Source organism: Prionailurus bengalensis, chromosome B1 (assembly GCF_016509475.1).
Source record: "Prionailurus bengalensis isolate Pbe53 chromosome B1, Fcat_Pben_1.1_paternal_pri, whole genome shotgun sequence".
NCBI classification, from domain to species: Eukaryota; Metazoa; Chordata; class Mammalia; order Carnivora; family Felidae; genus Prionailurus; species Prionailurus bengalensis.
The window spans coordinates 205,351,665-205,379,422 of NC_057344.1; the positions used below are offsets into that span (position 1 = coordinate 205,351,665).

General features: G+C 53.7%; 1 protein-coding gene across 2 annotated transcripts; it reads left to right on the forward strand.

Annotated features, from left to right (window-relative positions):
* The first annotated feature begins 434 nt into the window (after positions 1 to 434).
* Positions 435 to 27,706, forward strand: NELFA (negative elongation factor complex member A). 2 transcript variants are annotated; one of them, XM_043573172.1, is made up of 11 exons: positions 435 to 851; positions 19,704 to 19,875; positions 21,085 to 21,246; positions 22,472 to 22,561; positions 24,030 to 24,160; positions 24,256 to 24,325; positions 24,698 to 24,786; positions 25,472 to 25,583; positions 26,364 to 26,644; positions 26,743 to 26,842; positions 26,964 to 27,706. In XM_043573172.1, the coding sequence occupies exons 1-11, from the start codon at positions 642 to 644 to the stop codon at positions 27,146 to 27,148; spliced, it is 1,602 nt and encodes a 533-aa protein (XP_043429107.1). In that variant the 5' UTR covers positions 435 to 641; the 3' UTR covers positions 27,149 to 27,706. The 2 variants fall into 2 exon arrangements, with proteins under 2 accessions (XP_043429107.1, XP_043429106.1); XM_043573171.1 differs by having other exon boundaries at positions 545 to 851; positions 26,743 to 26,846.
* Positions 27,707 to 27,758: the final 52 nt, after the last annotated feature.

Consider the following 27,758-nt stretch of genomic DNA (forward strand, 5'->3'; position numbering starts at 1 on the left):
CTCCACACCACCTCTGGATCGAGGAACCCACAAAGGCGAAGTTTGGGTCTGTGCTCGCTACTGTATCCTCAGCACCTGGAACAGCACCAGGCACAAAGCAAGTGCTCCGTGCACTTTGCTGCATGAATGAATGCAAGCAGGAATGCATGCATGCGCAAGGGAAGCGCGCGTGAGCCTGCCTCCGGGCCACCCGGGACAGCCTGGCCGGCGCGGAGCCGGGCCCCATCTGCTTCGCGGCCCGACGGGGAGCGAGCAGGCACGCGCAGCCGGGCAGGCGCCCCGGGGCGTCGGCCAACCCCGCAAGGGAGCACACGCAACACCCGCTTGGACTTCCGCCGGCCTCCGCCGGCCTCCGCTCCCAGGCGCCCCGCCCACCCGCCGCACGGGCACGACACCCCTCTGCTGCCGTCATCTCCCACGGCCTTCCGGAGAGCCGGCCGCGGACGCCGCCATGCTACGTTACGGCGGCTGGCGGGCCTTCCTCGGCGTCGCCGCACAGCGTCTCGCCGAGGCCCCGCCCCCCCGGAAACGTCACCGCGGCTCGTCCGGGCGGGCGCCGCCATGTTGGGGGTCCTCGCCGCGGGCGCGTAGGTGTCTTCATAAGATGCCGGCTCGGCGGCGTCCGGCTTTCTCCCCCCAAGATGGCGTCCATGCGGGAGAGCGACACGGGCCTGTGGCTGCACAACAAACTGGGGGCCACGGACGAGCTGTGGGCGCCGCCCAGCATCGCGTGCCTGCTCACCGCCGCGGTCATCGACAACATCCGCCTCTGCTTCCATGGCCTCTCGTCGGCCGTGAAGCTCAAGCTGCTGCTCGGGACGCTGCACCTTCCGCGACGCACCGTGGACGAGGTGAGGCGGGCGGCGGTGGGGGGGGCCCGGGCCGCCCCTTCCAGTGACCAGAGACCCCGGGCCCTGCGCCCTCCCCTCCGACCGTCCCTAACGTACCCCCTCGCACCCCTGGCCCTGACCCTCACGGCCAACCGCCCCCTCACCCCCGTCCCCGCGGACCCTCATTCCCGCCCGGGACCCTCCCCCTCACACCCCCTCCCCACGGACCCTCATTCCCGCCCGGGACCCCCTTCCCACACCTCCCTCCCCGCGGACCCTCGTTTCCACCCCGGACCCTCCTCTTCACACCCCTTCCTGCGGACCCTCCTTCGCGTCCCGGACTCCCTCCCCACACCTCCCTCCCCCTCCGACTCTCATTCCTGCCCCGGTCCCTGGTCCCCGACCCTCATCCGCCCTCCCCGCAGACCCTCATTCCCGCTCCGGGCCCCCTCCCCTTCACACCCCCTCCCCGCGAACCCTCATTCCCGCTCCGGACCCTCCCCCTCGCACCCCCTCCCCGCAGACCCCCATTCCCGCTCCGGGCCCCCTCCCCGAGAACCCTCATTCCCGCTCCGGGCCCCCTCCCCACACCCCCTCCCCACACCCCCTCCCCGCCGACCGTCATTCCCGCTCCGGACCCTCCCCCTCACACCCCTCTCCCGGAGGATCCTCTTTCCCTCCCGGGACCCCCTGGTCCCCGACCCTCACACCCCCTCCCCGCGGATCCTCACGCCTTCCTCCCAGGCCCCGCCCCCCTCTCCGGCCCGTCCCCCCTCCCCCCCCCGCCCCCCACAGGCCCCACCCTGCTCGCGCTAGGGTCCCGGGGTCGGGAGCGGCCGGTGCGCCCTGGCCGGGAGCGGAGGTTGGGGCACCTGTTGGCGGCAGGGCTGCGGCGGGCTCCCGCGCTGCGAGCGGCCTGCGGGGCGGCGAGCTGCCCGGAGGACGCGGGTTCCCGGAGCGGGGCGTCTGGGACGAGACGGAGGAGCTGCGGCCCTGGTGGCCCCGCAGTCTCGGCCCCTGGCGGGACAGCCGCTCGTTTAGGGCCCTGAATCCTTGGAGTCTTGCCACCCTCCCATTTTCCGTCTTCCGGGTCAGTGGGCAGCGGTGTGTTTCTGTGCTTTCCCGGACGGTCCTCGGCGTCGCTTTGCGTGCACGCGGCACTAGTGCTCCCGAATGCCGAAGCAGCCCCGCCGTGGTGCCGGCGGCCCGCAGCGACGCTGCGGTGGTTGGTGGCTGGTGCGGGAGCTGTGCCGAAGCGCCCGCGGCCCGCGTGCCTTTACCGCGGCGGGGGCCTTGCCGGCAGTGGGCGGGGCTCGGCTGCCACGGGCCGGGGGCCGCCGCTTCCCGCGTGGCGCGTGCGGCGTGGCGCGTCCGCTCTGCCGCCGGCCCTGGGCCGTTTTCCTTGCGAGGGGCCTTCCCTTCCCGGGGCCGGCCGCTCTCCGTCCACCCGGTCCTGGGGAGACCGTGGCTGGCGGCCAGCTTTGTGCGCTGGCGCCCTGCTGTTGCCCGCGTCGCGGTGTTTGCGTTGGGGTGTCCGCAAGCGTGTCTCCGTCCAGGGTACGGTTTCTGGGATTGGAACTCGGGGGCGCGGGCGGGGGGGCTCGGCACGATGCTGAGTTGTTTTTCCAAGTGGTTGTATCCAGTTGGACTGCTCACCGGCGCCTGCCGGCCTGGAGGGTGTGGGAAGGTGTTTGGCGGGGCTTTCTTGTTTGTTTTCTCCCAAAGTACCTACTCCGTTTTTTAAATTGAGGTATAGTTGGCCTACGGTGACGTTAGTTATATTCGGGTGTGCAGCATAACGATGCAGTGTTCGTATGTATTGCGTGATCACGTCAATACATCGATCATATATGCAGATCGTTTCTTGTGATGAGAACGTTAAAAAAGTGTTTAATGTTTACTTTTGAGAGAGAGAGAGAGAGACAGTGTACGAGTGTGTGTGCGCTGGGGAGAGAGACAGAGAGAGAGAGAGAGAGAGAGAGAAATGGAGACACAGAGTCCGAAGCAGGCTCCGGGCTCGCAAACGGATCATGACCTGAGCCGAAGTCGGAAGCTCAACCCATTGAGCCACCCAGGCTCCCCTAATGTTTATTTATTTTTGAGAGGGGGTGGGGGAGGGCAGAGAGCAAGGGAGACACAGAATCCCAAGCAGGCTCCAGGCTCTGAGCTGTCGGAGCAGAGCCCCTTCGGGGGCTCGAACTCAGGAGCCATGAGACCACGACCTGAGCCGAAGTCCATCGCTTAGTTGACTGAGCCCCCCAGGCGCCCTGTGATGAGAACTTTTAAACACTTACTCTCTTGACAGCTTTCAAATGTGCAGTACAGTATTAAGTGTAGGCACTTCGTTCAGTGGTTTTAACTTGTATTTGCCTTAATACTATTATGGTTGAGCTACTACTACTAATGTGGTTCGTGTGTTTATTCACTGTTTGATTTTACTTTTTGTGAACATTCAAATCTTCTGTGTTTTCCTGTCTTTTTAAAATTGCTATGTAGGTTGAAAATATACGTACATACGTACGTTGGGTAGCAGTCCTTTTTTCAGTTGTATATGTTACAGATGTTTTCAGCTTCCCTTAGCCCCTTTCCTGGAATCTTCGGACGTTCGGAAGCTCTTAGCTCTAAGTGTGTGCTTGTACCGGTCCCGCCTCCCCCAGTGATTGGGAGGGATTTTGTCTCGTGGGGCATGTGCCTCCCTGTGGGGGGCGGGGGTGGTGGGGCTCCTGCTGTCCCTTTGAGCTGCACAGTCTGCCTTTCACTTGCCAGTCTTCAGTCTACCTGGAATTGATTGTGCTGTGAGGCTGGGAGTGCAATTTTGCTTTCCATATGGATGTCCAGTGAGTCCAGCACCACTTCCGGAAACAGCTGTCTCTCCCCGTTGATTTGCACTGTCACTGCTTCGGGTCGCTTCTGGGCTCTGCTCTGTTTCTTCAGGCCATTTGAATGTGTCATTGTGCTAATAGCCCACTGAGTCCTCTTACCGCCGCTTGACACAGAAGCCTTGACAAGCAGCCCCTCCCGCTTTGTTCTTCAGGGGCATCTCGGGCTATTCTCGGTCGTTTCTACTTCCACGTGTGTTTGATCTTCCCTTCTGAGGTTACACATACCTCACGTTGGGATTTTGACCGACATGGAAGACCGAGTTGAACTCATGATGCATTCGGGGGTGAAACCGTCTTAATAATACTCAATCTGATAGATTGTGAATATGGACATATCTCTCTATTTAGATCTGCTTTAACACTTGTTATGAACTGCTAACGATTTTCTCCACAGAGGCCTGCCATCCTGTTAGATGTATTACTCGATATTTCACATTTTTCATGCTGTTGTAGGTGGTATCTGTTAAAATTTTATTTTTTAGATGAGTTTGTGAATAGTATCTGTGCCAAGGGCTTACTAATTGCAATAATCTTTTCTGTAAACTATTTTTCTGTGTCTTTCCTATTCTCTTTCCAGTTATGTTTTTTCTTGCCTTACTGGGCTCACCAGGACTCTGTCTTGTTTCTCATCACACAGGAAGAACTTGGACTGTTTTGCCAGTAAATACTATGTTTCCTATTATTTTGGATGGCTAGCTTTTGTCTGGTTAAGGAAATTCTTCTCTATTTCTAGATTTTGTTTTAAGTTATAATCATGAATGAGTTTTAAGAGTTCTATTTAGATATAATTTACAAGGCCTACAATTCACTCATTTGAAATGTACAATTCAGCTTTTAGTATCCTCACATTTGTGTAACCATCGTTCTAGACAATTTTAGAACATTTTCATCAGCCCCCAAATAAAGCCTGTACCCATTAGCAGTCTCCCCCTCCAGCCCTACCCCTTCCCTAGCCTGAGGCACCCACTTACCTGCTTTCTGTGTCTAATGATTTGTCTGTTCTGGACATTTCATATGAATGGAATCATACAATGTGTGGTCTTTTGGGACGGGCTACTTTCAAGGCTCATCCATGTGGTAGCACGTGTAAGTATTTCATTTCTTTTTTGCAACTGAATGATATCCATTGTATTAATAGAACACATTTTATTCATCAGTTGATGGCCATTTAGGTTGTTTATACTGTTTTACTATTATGAATAATACTGTGAAAGTTCATGACAAGTTTTTATGGGCATATGTTTTCAATGTGGACATTGGATGTCAATTCTCAGGTATGTGCCTTGGAGAAGAATTGTTTGGATCATAACTATTTTGAGGAACTGCCAAACTATTTTCCATAGTAGCTTCAGCATTTTTACATTTTACACGAGTGATTTTTGAGTGTTCCAATTTCTTAACATCCTTCCCAACTTTGTTGTTATCAGTCTTTCTGGCATAGCCATCCTAATAGTGTGAACATGAATGGATTTTGAAATTTGTCAGATGGTTAAAATATCCCTTGGCATGTAACTCACCACATTTATAGAATAGTTTCAATTGTAAACCAGCTTTGCATCCCTGAGGTATAAACCTAATTTAGTCATTTTATATTGTTGGATTATGTTGCCCAGATATTTTGTGTAAGAATTTTGTATTTATGTTCCTGGGTGAAATTAACCTTTAATTTTACTTTTTGAAATTGTCCTTGTCATATTTTGGTACTGAAGTTATGCTATCCTTATAAAAGGAATTGTGGTGTATCCTCTGTTTTCCTTTTCTTTGGAGTTTAATAATCGGATTATTTCTTCCTAAATGTTTGGTAGGACTTAGTAATAAAGCTATGTGGGGGAGCCTGGATTTCCTTTGTGGAGAGATTTTTGAGTATTGATTTTTTTTCTTATTTATTATCTTTATTTTATTTTTAAAGTTTATTTATTTATTTTGAGAGAGAGTGCTGTGTGCATGTGTGTGAGTGAGAGAAGGGCAGAGAGAGGGAAAGAGAGAATCCCAAGCAGGCTCCATGATGTCAGCACAGAGTGGGATGCAGGGCTAGATCTCATGACCCTCAGATCATGGCCTGAGCTGAAATCAAGAGTTGGATGCTCAACTGACTGAGTCACCTAGGCACCCTGTTTTATATTCTTCTTAAGTAAAAGTTTGATGTTATTTTTTTTAAAGGATTGACCATTTCTACTAAAACTTCAATGTATTGGCATAAAGTAGTTAATATCCTCTTATCTTTTTAATATCAGAAGCATGTGTAGTGATGGTCCCTTTTTCATTTTTCTTTTTTTTTATCTATTTCACCAGATATTTGTTAATTTTATAGAACTTCAAAGGACCAACTGTTGGCTTTGTTGATATTCTCTGTTATGTATTTGTTATCTGTTTAACTACTTTTTTTTTCATTTTCATTATCTTCTTCCTTGTATTTCCTTTTTTCTTTTGGTCTTTTACTAATCTCTTAAGATGGAAGCTGACCTCATTTTCAATGCTTTTTCCCTAAGATACATGTATAAAGCCGCAAGGTTCTTTGTAATCACAGCTTTAGCTGCATTCTGCAAGTTTTGTTAAATAGCATTTTCGTTAAGTCACAATACTTCCTCATTTCTGTGATTTCTTCACTGGCACTGTAGTTTAGAATTGTTTCTTAGTTTCTGTACATTGGAGAGGGAGAGATTTTAGTTATGTTTTGTTAGTGATTTCTAGCTGTATTGAGTGCTCATCAGGATACAGTCTACATTATTTCAGTTGTTTGAAATTTAAGATTGCTTAATGGCAAAATAGTCAGTTTTTGTAGACATTGTGATTGAACTTGAGAAGCAGATTTATTCACTAGTTTTGAGATCCATTGCCCTGTATATGTTCATTAGGTCAGTTTGTTTATTGTATTGTATAGGTCTACTGTAGTCTTACTGATTTTTAAAAAAAAATCTTTTTTTTCAACGTTTATTTATTTTTGGGACAGAGAGAGACAGAGCATGAACGGGGGAGGGGCAGAGAGAGAGGGAGACACAGAATCGGAAACAGGTTCCAGGCTCTGAGCCATCAGCCCAGAGCCCGACGCGGGGCTCGAACTCACAGACCGCGAGATCGTGACCTGGCTGAAGTCGGACGCTTAACCGACTGCGCCACCCAGGCGCCCCTAGTCTTACTGATTTTTAAAAGAATTACTTCATTTATTAGTGAGAGGGGTATGTTGATCTCTGTTATGATTATAGATTTGTCCATTTCTCCTTACCGTTTTATCAGCTTTTGCTTTATATATTTTGAGGCTATGTTATTAGGTGCATGCAAGTTTAGAATTGTTTTAGTTGCCTGTTAAGCTGAACCATGGATCTTTATATAGAGCTTTCTGTATGTGGTAATGTTTTTTGTGCTTAAAGTCTTTTTTGGTCCAACTTTAATATAGATATATCAGCTTTCTTTCACTGATATATATCAATATATGTAGTTCTGGGACTTCATAATACCAAAACAATTTTTATTTATTTATTTGAGAGAGAGAGTATGCATGTGCATGCATCTGATTGGGAGAGGGGATGGGGAGAGAATCTCAAGCAGGCTCTACCCAACACGGAGCTCTATCTCATTAACTGTGAGATCATGACCTCAGTGGAAAATAAGAAGTCCAGAGTCAGAGCTTTAACCAACTGAGCCCACTCAGACCCAGGCGCCCCCCACACCAGTGTGTGTGTGTGTGTGTGTGTGTGTGTGTGTGTGTGTTTAAGGTAAGCTCTACGCCCAGTATGGGGCTTGAACTCAATGACCCCAAGATCAAGAGTCTCATGCTATACCAACTGAGCCAGCCAGGTGCCCCTATATTACAAGAAATTATAATAAAGGAATTATTGGCTAGGTTGCAAAAGGATTAGGCCATTCTGGGTAGTTTACTTTTCTGAAAAGCGTTTTTATTTTCTTGGTATTAAAACTTTTTTATTTTTCCCATTTTTGTAAATGTTTATTTATTTTTGAGAGAGGGGGGGTGTTTGTGAGCAGGGGAGGGGCAGAGGGAGAGAGAGACAGTGTCCGAAGTGGCCTCTGTGTTGACGGCAGAGCGCCTGATGTGGGGCTTGAACGCATGAATCATGAGATCATGACCTGAGCCAGAGTTGGGTGCTTAACTGACTGAGCCACCCAGGCGCCCCTCTTTTTTTTTTTTTTTTTTTTGTTAGTATCTTAAGTAATCTGTACACCCAGCATGGGGTTTAAACTCACAATTCTAAGATCGAGAGTCTCATGCACTACCAACTGAGCCAGCCAGGTGCCCCAAGCAAATTTGCTGAAACGTCTTAATTCACTTAGCTATCTTAATTATCTTTAAGTTATTTAAGTATCTAATACATTTGAAATGTCATTCTAAAGATTAAGTTTTTCTATATAAGACTGTAGATACAGGGGGACTAGATGATCGGGCTGGATGTGTCCACAGTGTGTTAGAGTTCTCCAGAGAAACAGAACCAACAGGGTGTGTGTGTGTGTGTGTGTGTGTGTGTGTGTGTGTGTTCGCGCACGTGAGTGCACGCCCTATAAATACTCACATATGCCATATACGGGGGTGGTGGTGGAAGGAATTGGCTCACGTGATTAAGGAATCAGAGAAGTCCCAAGATCTGCAGCCAGCAAGCTGGAGACGCTAGAAGAGCCGGTAGTTCAGGCCAAATCCAAAGACTGGAAAAGACCAGTGTCCCACTTTGGCCAAGCAGGAGTTCTGTCTTCAGTTGGTTGAATGAGGCCCACCCATACCAGGGAGGGCAATCTGCTTTATCTAGTGTGCCAATTCAAATGTTAATCTCATCCAGACACACCTAGAATTGATGTTTGGCCCGATGTCTCGATGTCTCGGCACCCCCGGCCCAATCACGTTGACACATAAGTTTAACCATCACAACAGCATCTGCTACAACCTGTGTTTCATTGTGAAATCCTGAAACCAGTTTACTAGTTTTATGACGTATCTAGTCTTCTTAAAAGCTAAGTAAACAACAGTCTGTGGCTAATACCGGGGGGAGGAAAAGAGATTTGAATGATCCAGTATTTTAGTTTATTTAGTAAGGGGTACAGAAGTAGGTTAGGGCTCCTGCTCTTTAAGAAATTTTTATTCTGGCTAGGGGAGTCGGAATGATGCCTTGAAAATGGAGGTGAACGATTTCAGGATATTATGTACATGAGGTGTCTTGCTGACTACAGAGTGTCATAAAATGTGATTAGTGACTTTGGGATGTTTGAGCTGTATTTGAAAAGGCATTCTAGGAAATAAATGCTACTGGAAAACACCAGTGACCACTGTGGTCTAAGACACTGACATTGGCGCCAGTGGAAGTCTTAGAACAGCGGGACCGGGAGATTCTGTGTATTCTGTAGAGTTAGCCAGGTCCGTGGTGACCATGGGAAGTCTTGGGGATTCCAGTGACCAGTGACCGGGAGGGCGAGAGATGTCTCAGCTGGAGGGTCAAGATGACAAGGCCAGCTGCACAGGGAACGATACCCAGTTTCCCCCAAGGACACACACTGCTGCTGTGGAGTGCTGAGCCCTTCCCTCGCGTGGCTGTCTTACTGAGAAACCGTTGACTGAAATTACAGACTCAGAAACTTGGCTGTCTGAACTCAGGAAGAAGGAAATGTCCCACTTGTACCTGGAGGATCTCAGATGCTTAGACACACAGAAGCAGCCTCAGTTTCCAACCCAGGGGCGGAGGGTCAGATGAGGAGGGTCTGAACGTGGCTTCTACCTCTCTTACCTGTGTTGTTTCCCAGGACACTGGACCCAGGTCTGCATCACGGTTCTGACACAGACCTTTTTTACACACGGACTCACCACTTCGTTGAAGTTTCACCTAAACTTTGCTGTCCCCCTGGAACCTAGTACCTCTGTTGTTTTTCTGCGATGGTGCCCGTGAGCCTCTGGCCTGCAGCTGTGTCACCACAGCGAGCCAGCAGCCTGGCACCAGGCTGTAGGCTCGGCTGTGATGGTCCCAGACCGTTGGTGCAGGACCGTGGTTCACTCGGTCGTCCTGCGAGTTTCCAGTGGCACGTTTTGGTGGGCTTTTCAAATTACAGGTATCTTTAATCTGTCTGTTCTAGAAAATCTCAGCAGTTATTTCTTCAAACACTGCCTTCAGCCCAGTTTCTCTTCTTTTCTCCCTGATTCTGCAGTTAGGTGCATATGGGACTTTCGTCTCTTCCCTGGGTAGCCCCTTCCATATTTTCTAGTGGCTTCCTTTCTTTGTTATGGTCTGGATAGTGCCTGACTTACCACCCCATCCCTTACTTCTGTCTGCTGTTAAACTTTTTACTGGCTTCCTTTTCCTTCCTACAAAGTCTGTTCTGTCGCACTTACTCTTTGACCCCTACATCCTGCTCCCACGTTCCCTGTAGGCAACAACCATTCTGTTCTACTTAAAAGAGTGTCTTGCTTTTAGGTGGGGACTTTTCCTTCCTTTCAGGTGTAAGTGATCTAATCTGCCTGTATTTAAGGTGTGTAACGTGACATGTACACACCTGTGACATTAGGACAGTGAAGGTTCCCGCGGATCACAACCCACGTCTCCTCCTGGCCCTCTCCCGTGCAACTGCTTTCTGTCACTACAGACTAAGTTGCACATTATAGAACATTATATACGTGGAATCGTACAGAGTGGGTTTTTTAGGTCTCGCTTCTTTCACTCAGCGTATAATTTTAATATTCGCCCGTGTGTCACGTATGCTAATAGTTCATAGCTTTTGTTTTTAAGCTTATTTCTTTAAGTGATGTCGACACCCATCCCGGGGCTGGGACTCACAACCCCGAGCTCAAGAGTCGCACGCTCCACTGACTGAGCCAGCCAGGCTCCCCATAGTTCATAATTCTACTGCTGAGTAGGTTGTCTCGGTATGGGCGTGCCCCATTCACGGCTACGTCCCTGCGTGCACTGCTGTTCTCCGGAGGAAGCACGTAGGAGAGGGATGCCTGGGTCCTTTTTCTTTTTAACGTTCACTTGTTTTTGAGAGAGAGCCTGCACGTGCACATGAGCGAGGGAGGGGCAGGGAGAGAGGGAGCCAGAGGATCCGAAGCAGGCTCTACGATGACAGCGGGGAGCCCGACGCGGGGCTCAAACTCACGAACCATGAGCTCATGACCTGGGCCCAAGTCGGACGCTTAACCGACTGAGCCCCCAGGCACACTGCTCTCCAGGGTGACGGTACCACTCACCTTCCCACCAGCGACAGACAAGGGCTCCAGGTGTCCTCTACATTTGGTAGTGCCTTTCTAATTTTAGGCATTTTTTGAAAAAGATTTTATTTTTAAGTAATCTGTGTGCCCAACATGGGGCTCGAATTCACAACGCTGAGATCAATAGTCGCACACTCCCCTGGCTGAGCCAGCCAGGTGTCCCTACAGTCAGGCGTCCTAATAGGTGTCAGTTTGTACTTCCATAATGATAGTGACATTGAGCATCTCTCCTATCAGTCTTACGTTGCAAATCTTCCATATTTTTAAAAAAAAACTTTTGAAGTTTATTTCTGAGAGAGAGAGAGAGAGAGAGAGAGAGAGAGAGACAGCCAGTGGGGGAAGGGCAGAGAGAGAGGGGGAGGGAGAATCCCGAGCAGGCTTGGTGCTTGTCAGCACGGAGCCTAACCTGGGGCTTGAACTCATGAACTGTGAGGTCATGACCTGAGCCGAAATAAAAGAGACTCGGACTCTTAACTGACTGAGGCACCCAGGGGCCCCTTCACATATTTAAAAAAAATTTTTTTTAATGTTTAATATTTTTGAAAGAGAGACAGCAAGCAGGAGAGGGACAGAGCGAGCGAGACACAGAATCCAAAGCAGGCTCCAGGCTCTGAGCTGTCAGCACAGAGCCTGACGCGGGGCTCAAGCTTACAGACCACAAGATCATGACTTGAGCTGAAATCGGTCACTTAACTGACTGAGCCACCCAGGCACCCCCACTTACTACTTTTAATTGATGTAAAATTATATTGTCTACGTACTTCAGCAATTTTTTTTATTCATTTATTTTTTTAAATGTTCATTTTTAAGAGGGAGAATGCACGGGCACGCAAAGTGGGGGAGGGACCGAGACAAAGGGGGACAGAGAATCCCAAGCAGGCTCAGCACTCAGTGCAGAGCCCAGTGTGGGTCTTTGAAGTCATGAACTGTGAGAACATGACCTGAGCTAAAGTTGATGCTTAGCCAACTGAGCCATCCAGGTGCCCCACTTCGGTTCATTTTTTTTAAACAAAACATTATTTTTAATTATTTTCAGCCATGTTGCTGTTTATCTAATCCAAGGGTTGATAAATAGACCTGTGACCTGTCTGTATGGTCTGTGAGCTAAGAATGTTTGCACGTTATTGAAAAGTTTATTTAAGCCTGTCTCATATCTTCCTCCCCCCTTCCCTTCCCTTCCCTTCCCTTCCCTTCCCTTCCCTTCCCTTCCCTTCCCTCCCCTCCCCTCCCCTCCCCTCCCCTCCCCTCCCCTCCCCTTCCCTCTTCCCTTCCCTCTTCCCTTCCCTCTTCCCTTCCCTCTTCCCTTCCCTCCCCTCCCCTCCCCTCCCCTTCCCATGTGGCCCACAAGCCCTAAAATAGTCACTGTCCGGCCCTTCAGAGAAAAATGGGCTGACTCCTGCTCAACTGTGCCCCCGCAGTTGGTGTCCCTGTGCACGTCCCTCCAGCCCTGGGTGGCAGGCTGCAACCAGCTTGGTTGTAACAAGCAGTGCTGTAGGACAGGGCTTCTTACCCCTGGGTCACTGTGGAGCTATCTTTGAAATCTACGCCCAGGTGGAAGTGTTGGGTCACAGAATGTATCTGCTTAAGTGGTGACAGTGTAGTGTCCACACTCCCACCTGCAGTGCCTGAGGGTACTTGATTCCCCCTCACTCTTCTCACACCTGGTTTTGTCCACTTTTCTGGTTTTGTGGATCAGATGGTTGGAAATTGATAGTTTGTGTTCATTTGAGGCATCTGTCCCCTGTGTTCCTTGCCTTGTCAGATTTCCTTTGTATGTTGCCTATTAATAGCATCTGCCTTTGTTTCTGTTGGGGTTGCTGTCTTGTTGATTTGCGGGGACTCTGTATATTTTGGGTAGTAAACACTGCTGGTTTTGAACATTACAGCTTGCATCTGCCATTTTGTTACCTGTTAACTTCTTCATTTGTCCTTCGCTGAACAGAAATCTTTCATTTTAATACACAGTAAGTTTTTGGTTTATGCTTTGTGCTTTTGAAGTTTTAAGAAGTCGTTAGAGGGGCGCCTGGGTGGCGCAGTCGGTTGAGCGTCCGACTTCAACCAGGTCACGATCTCGCGGTCCGGGAGTTCGAGCCCCGCGTCGGGCTCTGGGCTGATGGCTCGGAGCCTGGAGCCTGTTTCCGATTCTGTGTCTCCCTCTCTCTCTGCCTCTCCCCCGTTCATGCTCTCTCTCTGTCCCAAAAATAAATAAACGTTGAAAAAAAATTTTTAAAAAGAAGTCGTTAGATGTGCCTCTTTTGTTTCTTTTCACTGTGTAGTTCTTCCATTCACAGATCGGTCTTTAATGCGTCAGGAGTGCACCTTTGTACGTGCTGTTATATTGGAAGCCAGTCTCACTTTTCTCTGTTCTGAGTCCAAGATCTGTGTCCAACCATGCATCTAGATGCATGCATTTTTCTCATGGATTTGTGACGCTGTGTGTATATGAGAGAGAGAGAGAGAGAGTGTGTGTGTGCATGCTTTAGGGCATGCGGCGTTGCCCTCTTGGCAAGAACTGGAAGGTCCTTACTCCAGCATCTGCCTCCCCCCAGAGACCCAATGAAAGCTACCGTGAGAACACGGTTGAAGATAGGATTCTTCTTTTTTTTCTTTTAATGTCTATTTATTTTTGAGAGAGAAAGAGAGCATGAGCAGGGGAGGGGAAGACAGGGAGGGAGACACAGAATCCAAAACAGGGTCCAGGCTCTGAGCTCTCAGCCCAGAGCCCGACACTGAACTCGAACTCACGAACTGTGAGATCATGACCTGAGTGGAAGTCGGACACTTAACCGACTAAGCAACCCAGCCGCTCCTGAAGGTGGGATTCTTGCTGAAGATTTGGTTTAATCTAAAAATGGTTTGGGGGTGCCTGGGTGGCATAGTTGGTTAAGCATCTGACTTTGATTCAGGTCATGATCTCATAATTTGTGAATTCGAGCCCCATGTCAGGCTGTCTGCTGTCAGCTCAGAGCCCTATTCGGCTCCTCTGTCGTGCTCTGTCTGCCCCTCCCCTGCCTGCACTCTCTCGAAAATAAACATTTAAAATATAAACAAATGAATGAATGAGGTTTGGTCTGCCATAATGAAACACAACACAGCAGACATTCACTTTCTTTTTTTTTATTTTTTTAATGTTTATTCATTATTGAAAGGCAGAGACAGAGCACAAGCAGGGGTGGGGTAGAGCGGGGGGGGGGGGGGGGGTGGACACAGAATCCGAAGCAGGCTCCAGGCACTGAGCTGTCAGCACAGAGCCCGATGCTGGGCTCGAATTCAGGAACCGCGAAATCGTGACCTGAGCCAAAGCTGGATGCTCAACCGACTGAGCCCCCAGGAGCCCCAGACATTTACTTTCTTACAATTCTGGACTATAGGACATCGAGACCGAGGTGCTCGCTGATTCAGTGTCTTCTGAGGGCTGTCCTCCTGGCCTGCAGACGGCAGCCTTCAGGCTGTGTGCTCACACCGTAAGAGAGGTCTGGGATCCCTTTTGTAAAAGGCAGGCACCCCTTCCCTCAGGACCCCGTCCCCTCCCGCTACCATCACGCTGGGAATTAGGGCTTCAGCGTGTAGTTTGAGGGAACACACATTCAGTCCGTAACAGTAGTCTTTTTGTTTTTAACCTCCCTGCCTTTTTTGGTTAACATTTTTAGGAACTACCGTCCATTTTGCCTTAGGGTTGTTGTGTTAGTTTGCCAGGACTGCTGTAACAAAGTAGCACAAACTAGATGGCTTAGAACAACAGAAACATAGCGTCCCACGGCTCTGGGTGGCCTCTCCTGACTCGGGATGGCCTCGGCTGTTTGGTTGCTTATAGGAGCATCGCTCCAGTCACATAGCTGTTTTCTCCCTGTTTCTTTACCTTGTCTTTCTTCTGTGAGTGTCTCATGTGTGTCCAAGTTTCCCCTCTTCGTAAGGACACCAGTCACAATGATTGCATTTTAACTTGACCACCTCTGTAAAGGCTCTGTTTCTGAATAGAGTCATATTCTGAGCCACTGGGCATTAGGACTCTGCCATATCTTTTTGGAGGAGCACAGTTCAACTTAAAACACTAGGTTTACAGGGCATCTGGGTGGCTTAGTTGGTCTAACATCTGACTCTTGATTTTGGCTGAGGTCATGGTCCCAGGGTCGTGGGATCGAGCCCTGCATCAGGTTCTGCACTGAGCATGGAGCCTGCTTGAGATTCCCCCGCCCCACAGCAGCTCTCACTTGTCCTCTTAAAGAAAACACCCAAAACAGGGGCGCCTCTGACTTCAGCTCTCGTCATGATCTCACGGTTCAAGGGTTCAAGCCCCACATCGGGCTCTGTGCTGACGGCTCAGAGCCTGGAGCCCGCTTCGGATTCTGTGTCTCCCTCTCTGCCCCTCCCCCACTTGTGCTCTGTCTCTGTCTCTCTCTCTCTCTCTCTCTCTCTCTCTCTCTCAAAAAAAATAAAATACATTAAAAAACCAAAACCACTAGGTTTTTGTGAACGCAGGTGGGTTCTCAGTTTATTTTGTGCTCATGTGTGAGCTGTTTTGAGAGCACGTCTTGTGTCTTGCTTGTTTCTGCAGCTCTAACACCGCACGTCACCTGGCTCTCGGGAGAGACTCTGTCTATAGAACAACTAAGTCATTAGAGGGTCTGGTTAGCTGCACATCTCCTCTTGGGGAGGCTTGGGGAGGGGATCGCGCACGTGTCATTCCCCTCACTGCCTGGCAGAGTCTGCTTTATCTGGTGGGTCTCTTGGTGGTCGCAGAGCTGTTCCCGTCTTCCGCTGCGGGGAATGCTCTGCCTGAGTGTCCTGTTGCCTAGGTGTGCAAGAGAGCCGGAGGGCACGTTCTTCTCGCCCGGGTGTGCGAGAGAGCCGGAGGGCACGTTCTCGGAAGTGCTGACTGCCCTGAGAGCACATAGCATATAAATTGTGACGCGTGTTGCTAAGGTAAAAGCCTTGTAGACGTTATGTCCGCTTACGTTCTGGCATCAGCCGCTGTTCCTTTTTTCGCGGAGGGGAGTTGTGGCACAGGCACGCCTGGGAACGTGCCCGTGCTTTTCCAGGGAGTGGTGACAGATTTGGGGTTTGGCCCGAGGTGGCCGAGTCCAGGCTGTTCTCCCCGACGGGCCGCGGCGGTCGCCTGCCCAGGTACCTGCCCCGCGCCGCCAGGTTCACGCGCGGGAAGCTTGTCTCCTTTCCATTTGCGTTTCTTTTACACGGAGTGAGGCAGAGTGTCCTTTGCATTTTCAAGAGTTTTGAATCGTTTTCTGGTAAACCTTTTCTTACTGACTTGTAAGATCAAGTGTGTGTGCGTTTAATGCCTGTGATAGGAGCTGCAAGTACTTTTTCTCTAGCTTGTCGTGGCTCTTTTGATTGTATTTATGGGGTTTGGACTTTTTTGGGTTTTTCCAAGCCAAAATAGTTGTGTGGTAAAGTTGATATTCTTGCCTTTTGTGGTCCTTGGTTTAGAATCGTATGTACAGACGTCTTTCTCACTTAGCAGTCACAAAAAAGGATTCCTGTGGTTTATCTAGTATTTTCACAGTCTTACTTTTCAAACTGAAATCGGATCCATTTGCAGCTTATTTGGAAATAAAGTGAGAGACTCGGAGCGTTCTCCATCGTGTGGCACGTTCATAATGCCTTTTCACATCTGGTAAGATTAACGCCCTCTCGTTACCTTCTTTTTAAATGTTTCTCTTATTTTCCCCTGTTGATTTTCTCAGAGGAATTTAGAATCAGATTGTCCAGTTGTGTGAAGAAAATCAGGAATTTGAGAGGGGCGGGTGACCCCACACTTAGCGGCCGAAGGAGAACGGCCTTCCCTGTGGCATCGCGTGCCCTCCCCTCGCCCGCCAGGTCCACGCAGGGCTCCTGCCCTCACTGCTCCGTCACCTTCATTTGAACTCATTTCTCTGCTTTATGTTTTTATTGGAGAGAGTCGTAAACATTCATGGCACTGTAACCGGTCACCAGCATCACACGCTCTGGAGGAGTATTTGCCGAATACTGGATTTTGCCTTTCCTCCTCTTTGCTTCGACTCTGGCTGTGACTGTGCCAGCGCCTGCCTGCAGAGTTAAAGCTCCTTTTGACCCAAGTACGTGCTTCCTGACCCAGCTGTCGTCAGAGCTGCATCCTGGTGACGGGGACTGTCCCGGGCCAGCCTGGGCCGCCTCCTGGAGACACCACGCAGCTGTGCCTCTTGGGTGCTCGGGCGTGTGACGTCTGGGGACACGGCACCCAGGCAGGGGCCCGGGCCCGGGGGTGATGCCGGATTTGGAGACGTCCTGCAGGCTTTGGCCACGTTTCCCTCGGTTACCCTTCCGGGCACTTCCCCCACAGATTTTTCCGCCTTGCGTCATTTCTCAGATTGAGATATTGACATAGGACTCGTTCTTTGCACGTGCGGTTTGGTGGTCTGGGTACGTTCACAGTGTTGTGCAGACGTCACCACTCTCTAATCCAGAGCAGTTCGTCACCCCAGCAGGGTGCCCTGTCCTCATTAGCAGTCGCTTCTGTTCCTGTCGGGCCCCTGTCACATCTCTACAGCGCACCTGGAACTCGTCCACTGTGTGGTCTTCTGGGACTGGCTTTTTTGACTCGGCGTCACGTACTGAAGTTCAGGTTGCATCTGTGCTGTGGGTACACCCCGGTCGAGTCACCCCTTCACTGCTGAGCTCTTAGGAAGAAAGCCGTTGGCATGCAGGTCTCTGGGCGGACGTGCGATTTCGTTCTCTCGTGTTTGTGCGGGGAGCGGAGCCACGGGTCGCACGGTCCACTCCGTGCGCGTCTCACTGAGGGACAGCCAGGCTGGCTCCCCCCCCACCCCCCCCCCCACCCCCCCCCGCGCGGCCTCATTTTGCATTGCCGGCAGCGGTGTCCAGAGGGTTCCGGTCCCTCTGCCCTTTGCCCACGTCGCCCACCTGTTTGATTCTGCCCTCGCCCGGCCTGTGAGGCAGCGCCCGCCGGCGGGGGCCACGTCATGTTTGCAGCCTCTCTTCTGCGTGGTCGTTTGCGAGTATGGACATTCGGGAGTTTCCTCAGGCGCAGTCTGTGTGTGTTTCTTGTTCTTCGTGCTTCGGAGCCATTGCCCGGGTGGAACCTGCCATCTTACTGAGCCACTTAGAACGCTGGGCGCTCAGTACGTGTCATTTTCTTAGGCACAATTGTAGTTGGCCTGGGACGTGTTTTTATGCTCTTCTTGTTGTAGCAAGGGACGCATAAAGTTGTTTTAATTTGAGGGGCACCTGGGTGGCTCAGTCGGTTAAGCATCCAACTCTTGATTTCGGCTCAGGTCACAATATCATGTTTCGTGAGTCTGAACCCCACGTTAGGCTCTGTGCTGTCAGTGCTGAGCCTGCTTGGGATTCTCTCCCTCCCTCTCTCTCTCAAAATAAATAAATAAACATCTTTTAAAAATTGTTTAATTTTTTTGGGGCGCCTTGGTGGCTCAGTTGGTTAAGCATCCAACTCTTGATTTCGGCTCAGGTCATGATCTCACGGTTCGTGAGTTCGAGCCCCACATCAGGCTCCATGCTGATGATGCAGAACCTGCTTGGGATTCTCTCTCTCCCCCTGTCTTTCTGCCCCTCCCCTGCTTGCTCTCTCTCTCTCTCTCTCTCTCTCTCTCTCTCAAATAAACTTTAAAAAAAAATTTTTAAATTGTTTTTCACTTTGTGCTTTTTTGTTTTTAACGCAGAACAGAGCTTATATTATACCTCAATGGAAGTAAAGGGGAAGGCAGTGGATGGGGTACTCTTCTGTAACAGCAAAAAGCCCCCCCCCAAATGTTTACAAATAAATGTTTGCTGCTTTTTTTCTTTTCGAATATTCATTTAAATTTTAGTTAGTGAACATACAGTACAATGTTGGTTTCAGGGTTTATCATTTTTACCATCAGAGAACATATTTCTGCATATTTCAAGATATGGCCTTTTAGAACTGGTCAGCTGGCACCTGACCCTGTGTGTGGCTGGCAGGGGAGGGGGGCCCACCCTGAAGCTTTGACCTCACACGTGGGTACCTCTCCTCCAGTGGGTGGGAGTGGGAGGGGGGCAGGGAGCTGTGGTGCAGGTGAGAAGGGCAGTTGCTGCCCCTGCGGGGCCAGGAGTGAGCAATCCCATGTCTGAGGGATGGAAAGACCAGTGACCAGGTGGGCTGAGTGTAGGGCTAGCGTGGTCTTGCAGCGGCTCAAGGGTCCTGCCTTCTCCCCTTCCCCGGCCCTCTGTCTCCTGCATCCGTGCTCTCCCGTCAGGACTGTGAGCTCGCCTCTCCTTCCTGAAGGTGCGCCATCAGCAGGTTTCCCGAATGGGGGTGTGGGCCTGGCGAAGGCAGGGGCTTGTGTGTGGACAGCCCTCCCTCCTGCTGCTGTCCTGGCACACAGTCCCCTGGGTGCCGCTAGGAGCCACCTAGGAGGCTGTGGGGAGAGGCTGCTGCGGGAGGGGGAGTGGGCAACAGGCGAAGGCCGGGGCGCTCAGTGTGAGTGGGCATCGCGACCTGGCAGAGGCCGTGCTGGCCCAGGGGAGCGGGATGGCCCTGGGGTGGGGGGAGCACAGAGGAAGGGGAGCCCAGGTTCCCGTGAGGAGGGGGCCAGGCATGGAGGCGGTTGCTGTGGAGGCTGGACGCTTCCCCACAGAGCTTCAGTGGGGTGTGAAGGGGGCTGCTGTCTGTGTTTGGGAACTAAGGTGTGCAGACACCTGCACCTGCGGGGGCTGCCGTCCCCAGCTGGTTGCCAAGGCCTGTCAGCAGTGGGCGGGGCTTCCGGGAGGGGCGGCCGTGCAGCCCCCAGGCTCAGGACACTGTCTCTCCTTTCTCTGCAGATGAAGGGCGCCCTGGCGGAGATTATCCAGCTGGCTACCCTGGACTCGGACCCCTGGGTTCTCATGGTAGCTGACATCCTGAAGTCCTTTCCCGACACCGGCTCGCTTAACCTTGACCTTGAAGAACAGAATCCCAACGTTCAAGATATTCTAGGAGAACTTAGAGAAAAGGGTATTTGTGTGTGTGTTTTTTATGTGGGGAGGAGGGAAATGTGAACTTGACATCTACAGTGTTGCGTTGTGTGCGGGGCAGTTGCTGCGGTTCCGGAAATGTTATCTGTGTGCATTTTCCACCCCCACCCCCACCCCCCGCCAGAGCTGCTGCCCAGCTCCTGGCCAGTCTCAGAATACCAAGCTTGTCAACAGCCCACAAGCCGCTCCTCACTGCTCAGCTCCGTGAGGCCATGGGCTCTGCCCGTTCAGGTTGCATCTCTAGAGCGTAGAACATTCCCTGGCACAGAGTAGATGCTCAGAACTGTGTGTTTAAAGTATCACCAGTTGACTTATTTTGAGCTTGAACTGAAAATTATTGAGAAAATTCTCGTAAATGATCAGAGAAGACATAGAAAGACAAGGAGGGCTGTTCCTCCCAGATCTCTGTCTGTCTGGAGACAGGTGCTGGTGCCCCTTAAAGATGGAGCCTGTGCTGCCACAGGGCCAGTAGCCTGGCCATTCCCCCCACACAACACAGAGTCTTTGGGAGCCCTGGGAAGCAAACCCAGGACATCTTTGTCCTGGTGGTTATCTTGACCAGGGTCCAGGTGAGGTCTACCTCTTAGGTGGGGAAGGGCCTGCTTTGTCTTCGGCTGCAGGGGGCTTCTTGGCCCCTGGGGGGCGGGGGGGGGGGGCTGGTCCTATGGTGGGGGGGCAGGAAAAATAGGGGTGCATTTGAGCTCCTTCCTCAAGGGTTTTCCCTGAGTTCTGACTCCTGGGGGGACAGAGAAGCCACCCGAGTGCTGCTTCTGAGGGCCAGGATCCAGCAGAAGCCAGAAGAGACCACTGACAGGGGCCCGTGGAGGCTGCAGAGAGAAGCCTATGGTGACCACAGACTCACCTTTCCTATTGCTCGGGGTGTGTCTGGGCATTTCTGATGCCTGGGAATGCTGGAGACACTCTCCAAAAATTGTTGTATTGATGCACACCGGCGGGGCCCCATCCTGGTGGGTGGCCGCCCACTTGACCACCAGCCATGTTGGTGGCCTTGACTGGCGGGCGACTGGTGGAGTGGAGACACTGGGGAGTCCGTCTTTGACGGATCAAAGCGGAAGATCGCAGCTGTAAATAGGAAACGGCATTTGGATTGTGTTTTCACGTCAGCGGTGGAGACGGTGGCCTGGGTGAGGGAGCTCCTAACGAGTTGTGTCGGTTCTTGAACGAGCAGTGAATGAGTGTGAGGCGTCAGCCATGCTGCCACTGGAGTGCCAGTACCTGAATAAAAACGCCCTGACGACCCTCGCCGGACCCCTCACTCCCCCAGTGAAACATTTTCAATTAAAGAGGAAGCCGAAGAGTGCCACGCTGAGGGCAGAGCTCCTGCAGAAATGTGAGTGTCCGCCATCTAGGCGCCGGGCTGGTGGGGACCCTGTCCTCTCGGGGCCGCCCTGCCGAGCTCACGGTCGTGCTTCGGCCTCGGTCTGTACTGCTACTTTCAGAGTTCTTTGATTTATGGCTCCTAACCTGTCTTCTTGAGACCGAGGTCTGCAAAAGTTTTTTAGAAATTTATTTACTGCTACGCTAAACTGTGTGTTCTAAAATCTGCTCTAGAAACTTCAGAATTTTCGGGTTAAAGTGTCTGTGATCTTGTTACAAAAAGTGAAATCTGCAAACAGTGATGTGGGCAGTGATAGGTGGCCTGGCAAAAGCTCCTGAAAGGCCGGCCCCTCCTGTAACTGCCTTTTTCTGCAGTTGCAGATGGCGTGCATTTCACCGTAAAGATGTTTCAGCGTTTTATTTAACGTTTTCTCAGATAGTAGCATGTGAAATGGGTGTGGAAGTTTTTTGCTAGAAAAAAGGCAAGGAAGTGGATTCTTTTCAACCAAATTGCAAAACATATCCCGATAAACTTTTATTTTGAATGGCTACGGAATTGGTATCAATGACATACATAAATGCCCTGGTTGCAAAGCATCTGGGTAAAACACACCAGCCGTTGTGACTCTTAGTTCAGAATAGACAGTGTCTTGGGTCTGGTGCCGTGCTGTGGCTGCATGGGGCTGGTGGCCCCGCTGTCCCCTGTGGCAGAGCCTCGTGCTGGGGACCAGGCCTCCGGCCCCGCCTCGCTGCTCCCTTCCCCTTCCCCAGCACCCACCGAGCCGTCTCAGGAAAATCTCGTTCCCTGCTCATACTTGTGCGTCTGCGAGGAGAAACGCCACACGCACTTTGCCTGATGACCACGGTCATCAGTGGCCAGTGAGGACACTCCCATCGGGGCTGCCCGATTTGAGACCTCGCACAGGGTGCCCAGGAGGCCTCCCTCCAGCCCCCCCTGTCGGGCCCCTCTGGAGTACGGTTCTGCCCCTTCCGGGCAGCCCCACAGCTCTCCTTTCTTGAAAGTAGGTCTCGTAAGCAAAAAACATACCATTTGCAGTCACATTGGGCTTCGGGGAACGTATGAATGTGTCTTTAGGAAGAGAGACCTGTGTGTGTGTGCGTGTGTGTGTGTGTGTGTGTGTGAATACTTACAGCACCTACTTCCTAGCGAGTCATTTCGTGAGCGCCACGCACATGTACCGCGGGACACGCTGCTGACACGTGCAACCCTCTTACAGCCACCGAGACGGCCCAGCAGCTGAAGCGGAGCGCGGGCGTGCCCTTCCACGCCAAGGGCCGGGGACTGCTCCGGAAGATGGACACCACGAGTAAGGTCTTGCCCGCTGCGCTCCGCCCTGGCAGCCCGAGCACGGAGCCGCAGGACTCCTTCCTGCTTCCGGGCTCGCCTCTGGGTCAGAGATTGGGGTTTGGCTTCACAGGCGGTTTTTCCTGGTCAGCCACACCATTTAAATGTTGGGCCCCAAAGGTGCCTCGAGAGGTGTTGGGAAGGGAACGTGTGGAATGAGGAGAGCTCAGGGTTAATGCAGGTTTTCCACCTACGGAAAGACCTGGAAGGATATACGTGGACATGCCAAGAGGAGCAAGACCAGAATTTGAGCAGGATGCGGGGGGTGGGGGGAGGTGGCGGGGGGGAGGAAGAGGGTGCCCCTTGCGCGCGGCGAGTGCCGCCCCGCCGCAGAGCTTCGGGACTGACGGTGGACTGCGAGATGCCCCGGTGGCTGGTGCTCCTGGGCCGTACCTTCTCCCTTCCCTCAGGGCTGGAAACAGCCCTGCGTGCACATCACCGGAGCAGATAAGAGGAGCAGAGAACGGGTGGCCTGGAGCGTGCCTCCAGAAGGCACCGGACAAACCAACCCAAGGGCAAGAGGCAGGGCCCAGGGTGACCAGGCAGCAGGGGAGGGGCGCCACCTGAAAACAGAGGGCACCCTGTTGGAGCTGACAGGGAAGCCTGGCGGGGTCCCTTCTAGAGGCCCGCCCACCCCGCTCACCGGAGAAAGCTCTCAGGTTCTCCACGCCCCAGCAACGTGTCCTGAGGGCAGTGCTGGCCAGAGGCTGCGTGTGCCCTGGGCCTGGCTCACGGGGTGAGACCTGAGCAGGAGCAGGCCTGCGGGCTGAGCGTGGAGATGGGGTCCCGGGGGCGAGAGTGGGGAGGTGCTAGAAGCCCAGCGGTGGGGGGGGCAGGCCCTGCTTGAAAGGGAAGGTCGCTGTGTGTCAGGTGACTTCTTTTTGACACACTTAGGACCAACTGGAGGAGGAAGGGAGGGAGGGAAGGAGGAAGGAAGGAAGGAAGAGAGGGAGGGAGGAAGGTGGGAGGGAGGGAGGGAGGGTGATTCTGGCTGCAGCGTGTGGGTATCTAGCCTTTCGCGGTCAGTTTGCTGGGAGGTACAAGAAGGGAGCGTGGGTAGAAGTCGCGTCGGTGCCGTCGGAAGCTCGCTGTGTTAGGATGGACGGCTGCAGACACGGTGTCTGTTTTTGCTCGTGTTTTGGCTGTGATGCCATTGCTTCCTGTGGCCTTGCCCTCAGACTCGACACCTGAGCCCTCGGCCACCAGGAGAGGGTCGCCCAGGGTCGCAGGTGTACTGGTGACGTCGCCTCCACCCACCCTCGCAGAGACACGGCGGTCCGTGGGAATTGGGGTTGCACCCGCTGGGCTCGCGCATGGTGTCACGGGGCCGGTGAAGCGGGCGGTGTGCTGGCAGGGTGGCCTCGCTCCTCAGAGGGAAGCAGGAGGGTGGCAGGAGACAGGCCGGTCCCTGAGGTCCCACCTCTGTGCAGCCCCACTCAAAGGCATCCCGAAGCAGGCGCCCTTCAGAAGCCCCACCACCCCCAGTGTCTTCAGCCCCGCCGGGAACCGGACCCCCATCCCGCCTTCGAGGACCCCCCTGCGGAAGGAGAGGGGAGTGAAGGTAGGCACTTCCCCTCTGGTATCCGCGGCCTCACGAGACCGGCCTCGGTGTCCCTCACGCCGCGGGTAAGGGCCGGCTTCTGTCTGTTTTGACAGCTGCTCGACATTTCTGAGCTGGACATGGTGGGAGCCGGCCGAGAGGCAAAGAGGAGGAGGAAGACGCTGGGTGTGTACACGGGGCTCCCTACAGGGTCTGGGCTGCCCTCCGCCTGGGCGCTCGGTCGGGGAGCCGGGGGTCGGGCATCGGGGTGGGTCTGGGCTGCAGTCCATCTGGGGGCTGCGCTTCCTGGCCGGTCCCTCTCCCGGTGACTCGTCCCGCCGGTGGCTTTTGTCTTGACGCTAGGTCCTCAACTGGGGCGCGGTGATCATACGGGGCAGGACTTCTGGAAAATGAGCTCACTTTGTTCTTTGCCTGGAGACCGTGTTTGAAGCGCACGTTCAGTGTGGCGGTTCGGGATTGCACCCCGGGGGCCCGCTGGGCCTGCTCGTGGGGTGCGCGCAGTCGGGGCCACTGGCGAGGACTCTGTTTTGTCAGCAGATGCGGAAGTGGTGGAAAAGCCAGCCAAGGAGGAGACCGTCGTGGAGAACGCCACCCCAGATTACGCGGCCGGCCTGGTGTCCACACAGGTGGGGCCTGGGCGCTGCAGGGGCGCCTTCCACAACCAGCCATCTCCCCCCCCCCCCCCCCAGCTCCTCACGTGGCCGACATGTGGTTAGCCACACAGTGTGCCCTGTGGGGAGCGTGTGTGTGTGGATACGGGTGCGAGAGGCGTTGCACTAGGGCTGTGTGTGCGCGTCCCACATGTGCTCTCCGGGGGGCTCTGTGGTGAGTCTCCTCACCTCTAGGCCTTGGTTTCCCCTCTCTAGTGGGGACCTGTCTTTGGGGCCTCAGTCCCGCCCACAGTGGAGGGGGTCAGCGGGCAAGCATAGCCTGCTTCTCGGATTCTCGTCCATGCAGACCATCCCCACGCAGCTCGTGGGGATGGGGCCACCGGCAAGGGCTGGAGAAAGGCCTCGTGAGCATGGTTCGCTTCCGGGTAACGGCCCAGTTTCCTTCTGTTGCAGAGTGGTGTTTTCTCTCCTCCTGGCCGGCTGGTTTGGGAAGCCCCCCCCACCCGCCCCCCATGAGGCAGGTGCAGACGGGGGCTGAGGAGAGCAATGGCCGCCGTCCTGCCCCAGGGTTGGGAGTGCCTCCCGTGGGGGTGGAGGATTGAGTCTGAGGCTCACAGGGGAGCCAGCACAGGCCAGCGTCCAGGGGAAGCGCTGAGCCCTGGGTCTCTTCTGGGAGGGATCGTAATAAAATCTGTTCCAGAAACTCGGATCCTTGAACAACGAGCCTGCGCTGCCCTCCACGAGCTACCTGCCTGCCACCCCCAGCGTGGTCCCGGCCTCGTCCTACATCCCCAGCTCCGAGACCCCACCAGGTGAGCGGGCAGGTGTCCGGCTCAGCCTTCTCCAGACCCCTCCCCAGCACCCACCGGGACTGCCGCCCGCCGGGGAGGGAGCAGATCCTCCCTTGCTCACATGGCGCTTCCCTGGGCGGCAGGACATCTGTGCTGGAGCAAACCCCAAGTTTTCACCTGCTCTGTCCTTTCTGGAGGCCCCTTCGTAGGGCCCAGTGGGGAGTGGGGGAGCTGGAGGAGGGGGAGGGGGTTGCCCAGCTGACGTCAAGATAGGGTCCAGGGATCCCCTCGCACTCACAGAATTTCTGACAAAAAGGTGGACCCAGGGTAAGGGACTTGACTCTGGGGCTCTGGCGTCACTGGGCTTAGCTTTGCCCTCCGGGAGCGGAAGTGGCCAGAGAGGGCCATGGGGGCCAGCAGCCCTGTTGGGCTGGAGGAGGCTGCCTTCCTGTGTTACCGGGGCCGTGGGGGGGGGGGGGGGTAGGAAGGGGTGCGGGGAGGGGGCTGGGCCAGGCCTGGACATCTCATCTGCCGTCTGGAAGAGCCTGAGACTCCCTGCTCCTGCGGGGCCCGGAGGTGCTGCCGGTGGTTCAGCCTCAGGCCCCAGCTTCGGCCAGACGGCCTCCCGCTGGGGACTCAGAGGCAGGACGGGGTCTAGCAGTCAGGGCCTGGGAGGTGGAGCAGGACCTGTCCCCTTGTTCTAGGGGCAGGGGAGCCCAGGAGAGCTCAAGGGCCCGGGGGGGGGGTCCCCGTCCCCCCTTCCTTCCCCCGCCCCCTCACCAGACCGCATTCTGCTTACAGCACCGTCTGCTCGGGAGGCTGGCCTGCAGGCCAGCCGGCCGCCTGAGGAGCCCAGTGCCCCAAGCCCTGCGCTGCCAGCACAGTTCAAGCAGAGGGCACCCATGTACAACAGCGGCCCGAGCCCTGCCGCATCTACACCCTCAACGCCCACCTCTCCCCTGACGCCCACCACACCCCCGGCCGTCACCCCGGCCGCCCAGACGCCTCCGGTGGCCATGGTGGCCCCACAGACCCAGCCCCCTGCCCAGCAGCAGCAGCCTAAGAAGAACCTGTCCCTCACGGTAGGTGTGCCCTGGGCGGGCTGAGGCCTTGCCCGCCCACAGCTGCAGTGGGGGCACCCGCAGTGCCCGGATACCCACACCCCTGTCCACACTTGCAGAGAGAGCAGATGTTTGCCGCGCAGGAGATGTTCAAGACAGCCAACAAAGTCACACGGCCGGAGAAGGCCCTCATCCTGGGCTTTATGGCCGGCTCCCGAGGTAGGTGTGTGTGGCTGGCCCCGGGGGGACGGGGGGGGGGGGGGGCGGTGGGATGGGGGCGGGCGGGGGGACGGGCTCCTCAGTCCCCGGTGCCCCGCCCAGCAGCCCCTGCCCTCCGCAGAGAACCCGTGCCAGGAGCAGGGCGACGTGATCCAGATCAAGCTCAGCGAGCACACGGAGGACCTGCCCAAGTCGGACGGCCAGGGCAGCACCACCATGCTGGTGGACACCGTGTTCGAGATGAACTATGCCACAGGCCAGTGGACGCGCTTCAAGAAGTACAAGCCCATGGCCAACGTGTCCTAGGGGCCGCCCGCCGCCCGCGCTGGCCTTCGCCGTGGGGCTCGGCGGGACGGCCGCTCCTCGGGCTCCACCGGGCCCCAGCCCGCTAAAGCTTTAGGTTCATTTCTCGGGGGTGTTCCGGACTTGTTTTTTAAATTTTACTATGGGTTACCTTTTGTGTGATTTCAGATACTTTTTTGGATTCAATATTACATTTTCGAATGTTCAAGTTAACCAGAAAAGTTATAACTTCCGAATTTTAGCGACAGCTCTGCTTATTATTATACTTTTATCTTTTTTATTTTTTCTTAAATTCCACTGACCACGAAGGAGGGCTTTTCCTTGCTAGTGCGACGCTCTCCCCGCCCCCCGAGGTTGAGGGGACCAAAGGGATGCCTGGCGCGGTGGACAGGGTGAGGAAGGGCTGCCGAGTACCCCAGGGCGGGAGATGCGGGCCGCGCTCACCGCCCGCAGCTTTTGTATTTGTCTTTTGTACGGTTGTGAGCGTTGAGACCGGTCTTCTGGTACCTGTTTTCATTGTAAAACTATCTGAGTAATTAAAGTCTAGCTTTTCTAAAGAAAGCCCCGCGGCGGTGTTTCGGGCCAGCCCGTCCTCTCTGCTCCAGGGCCACAG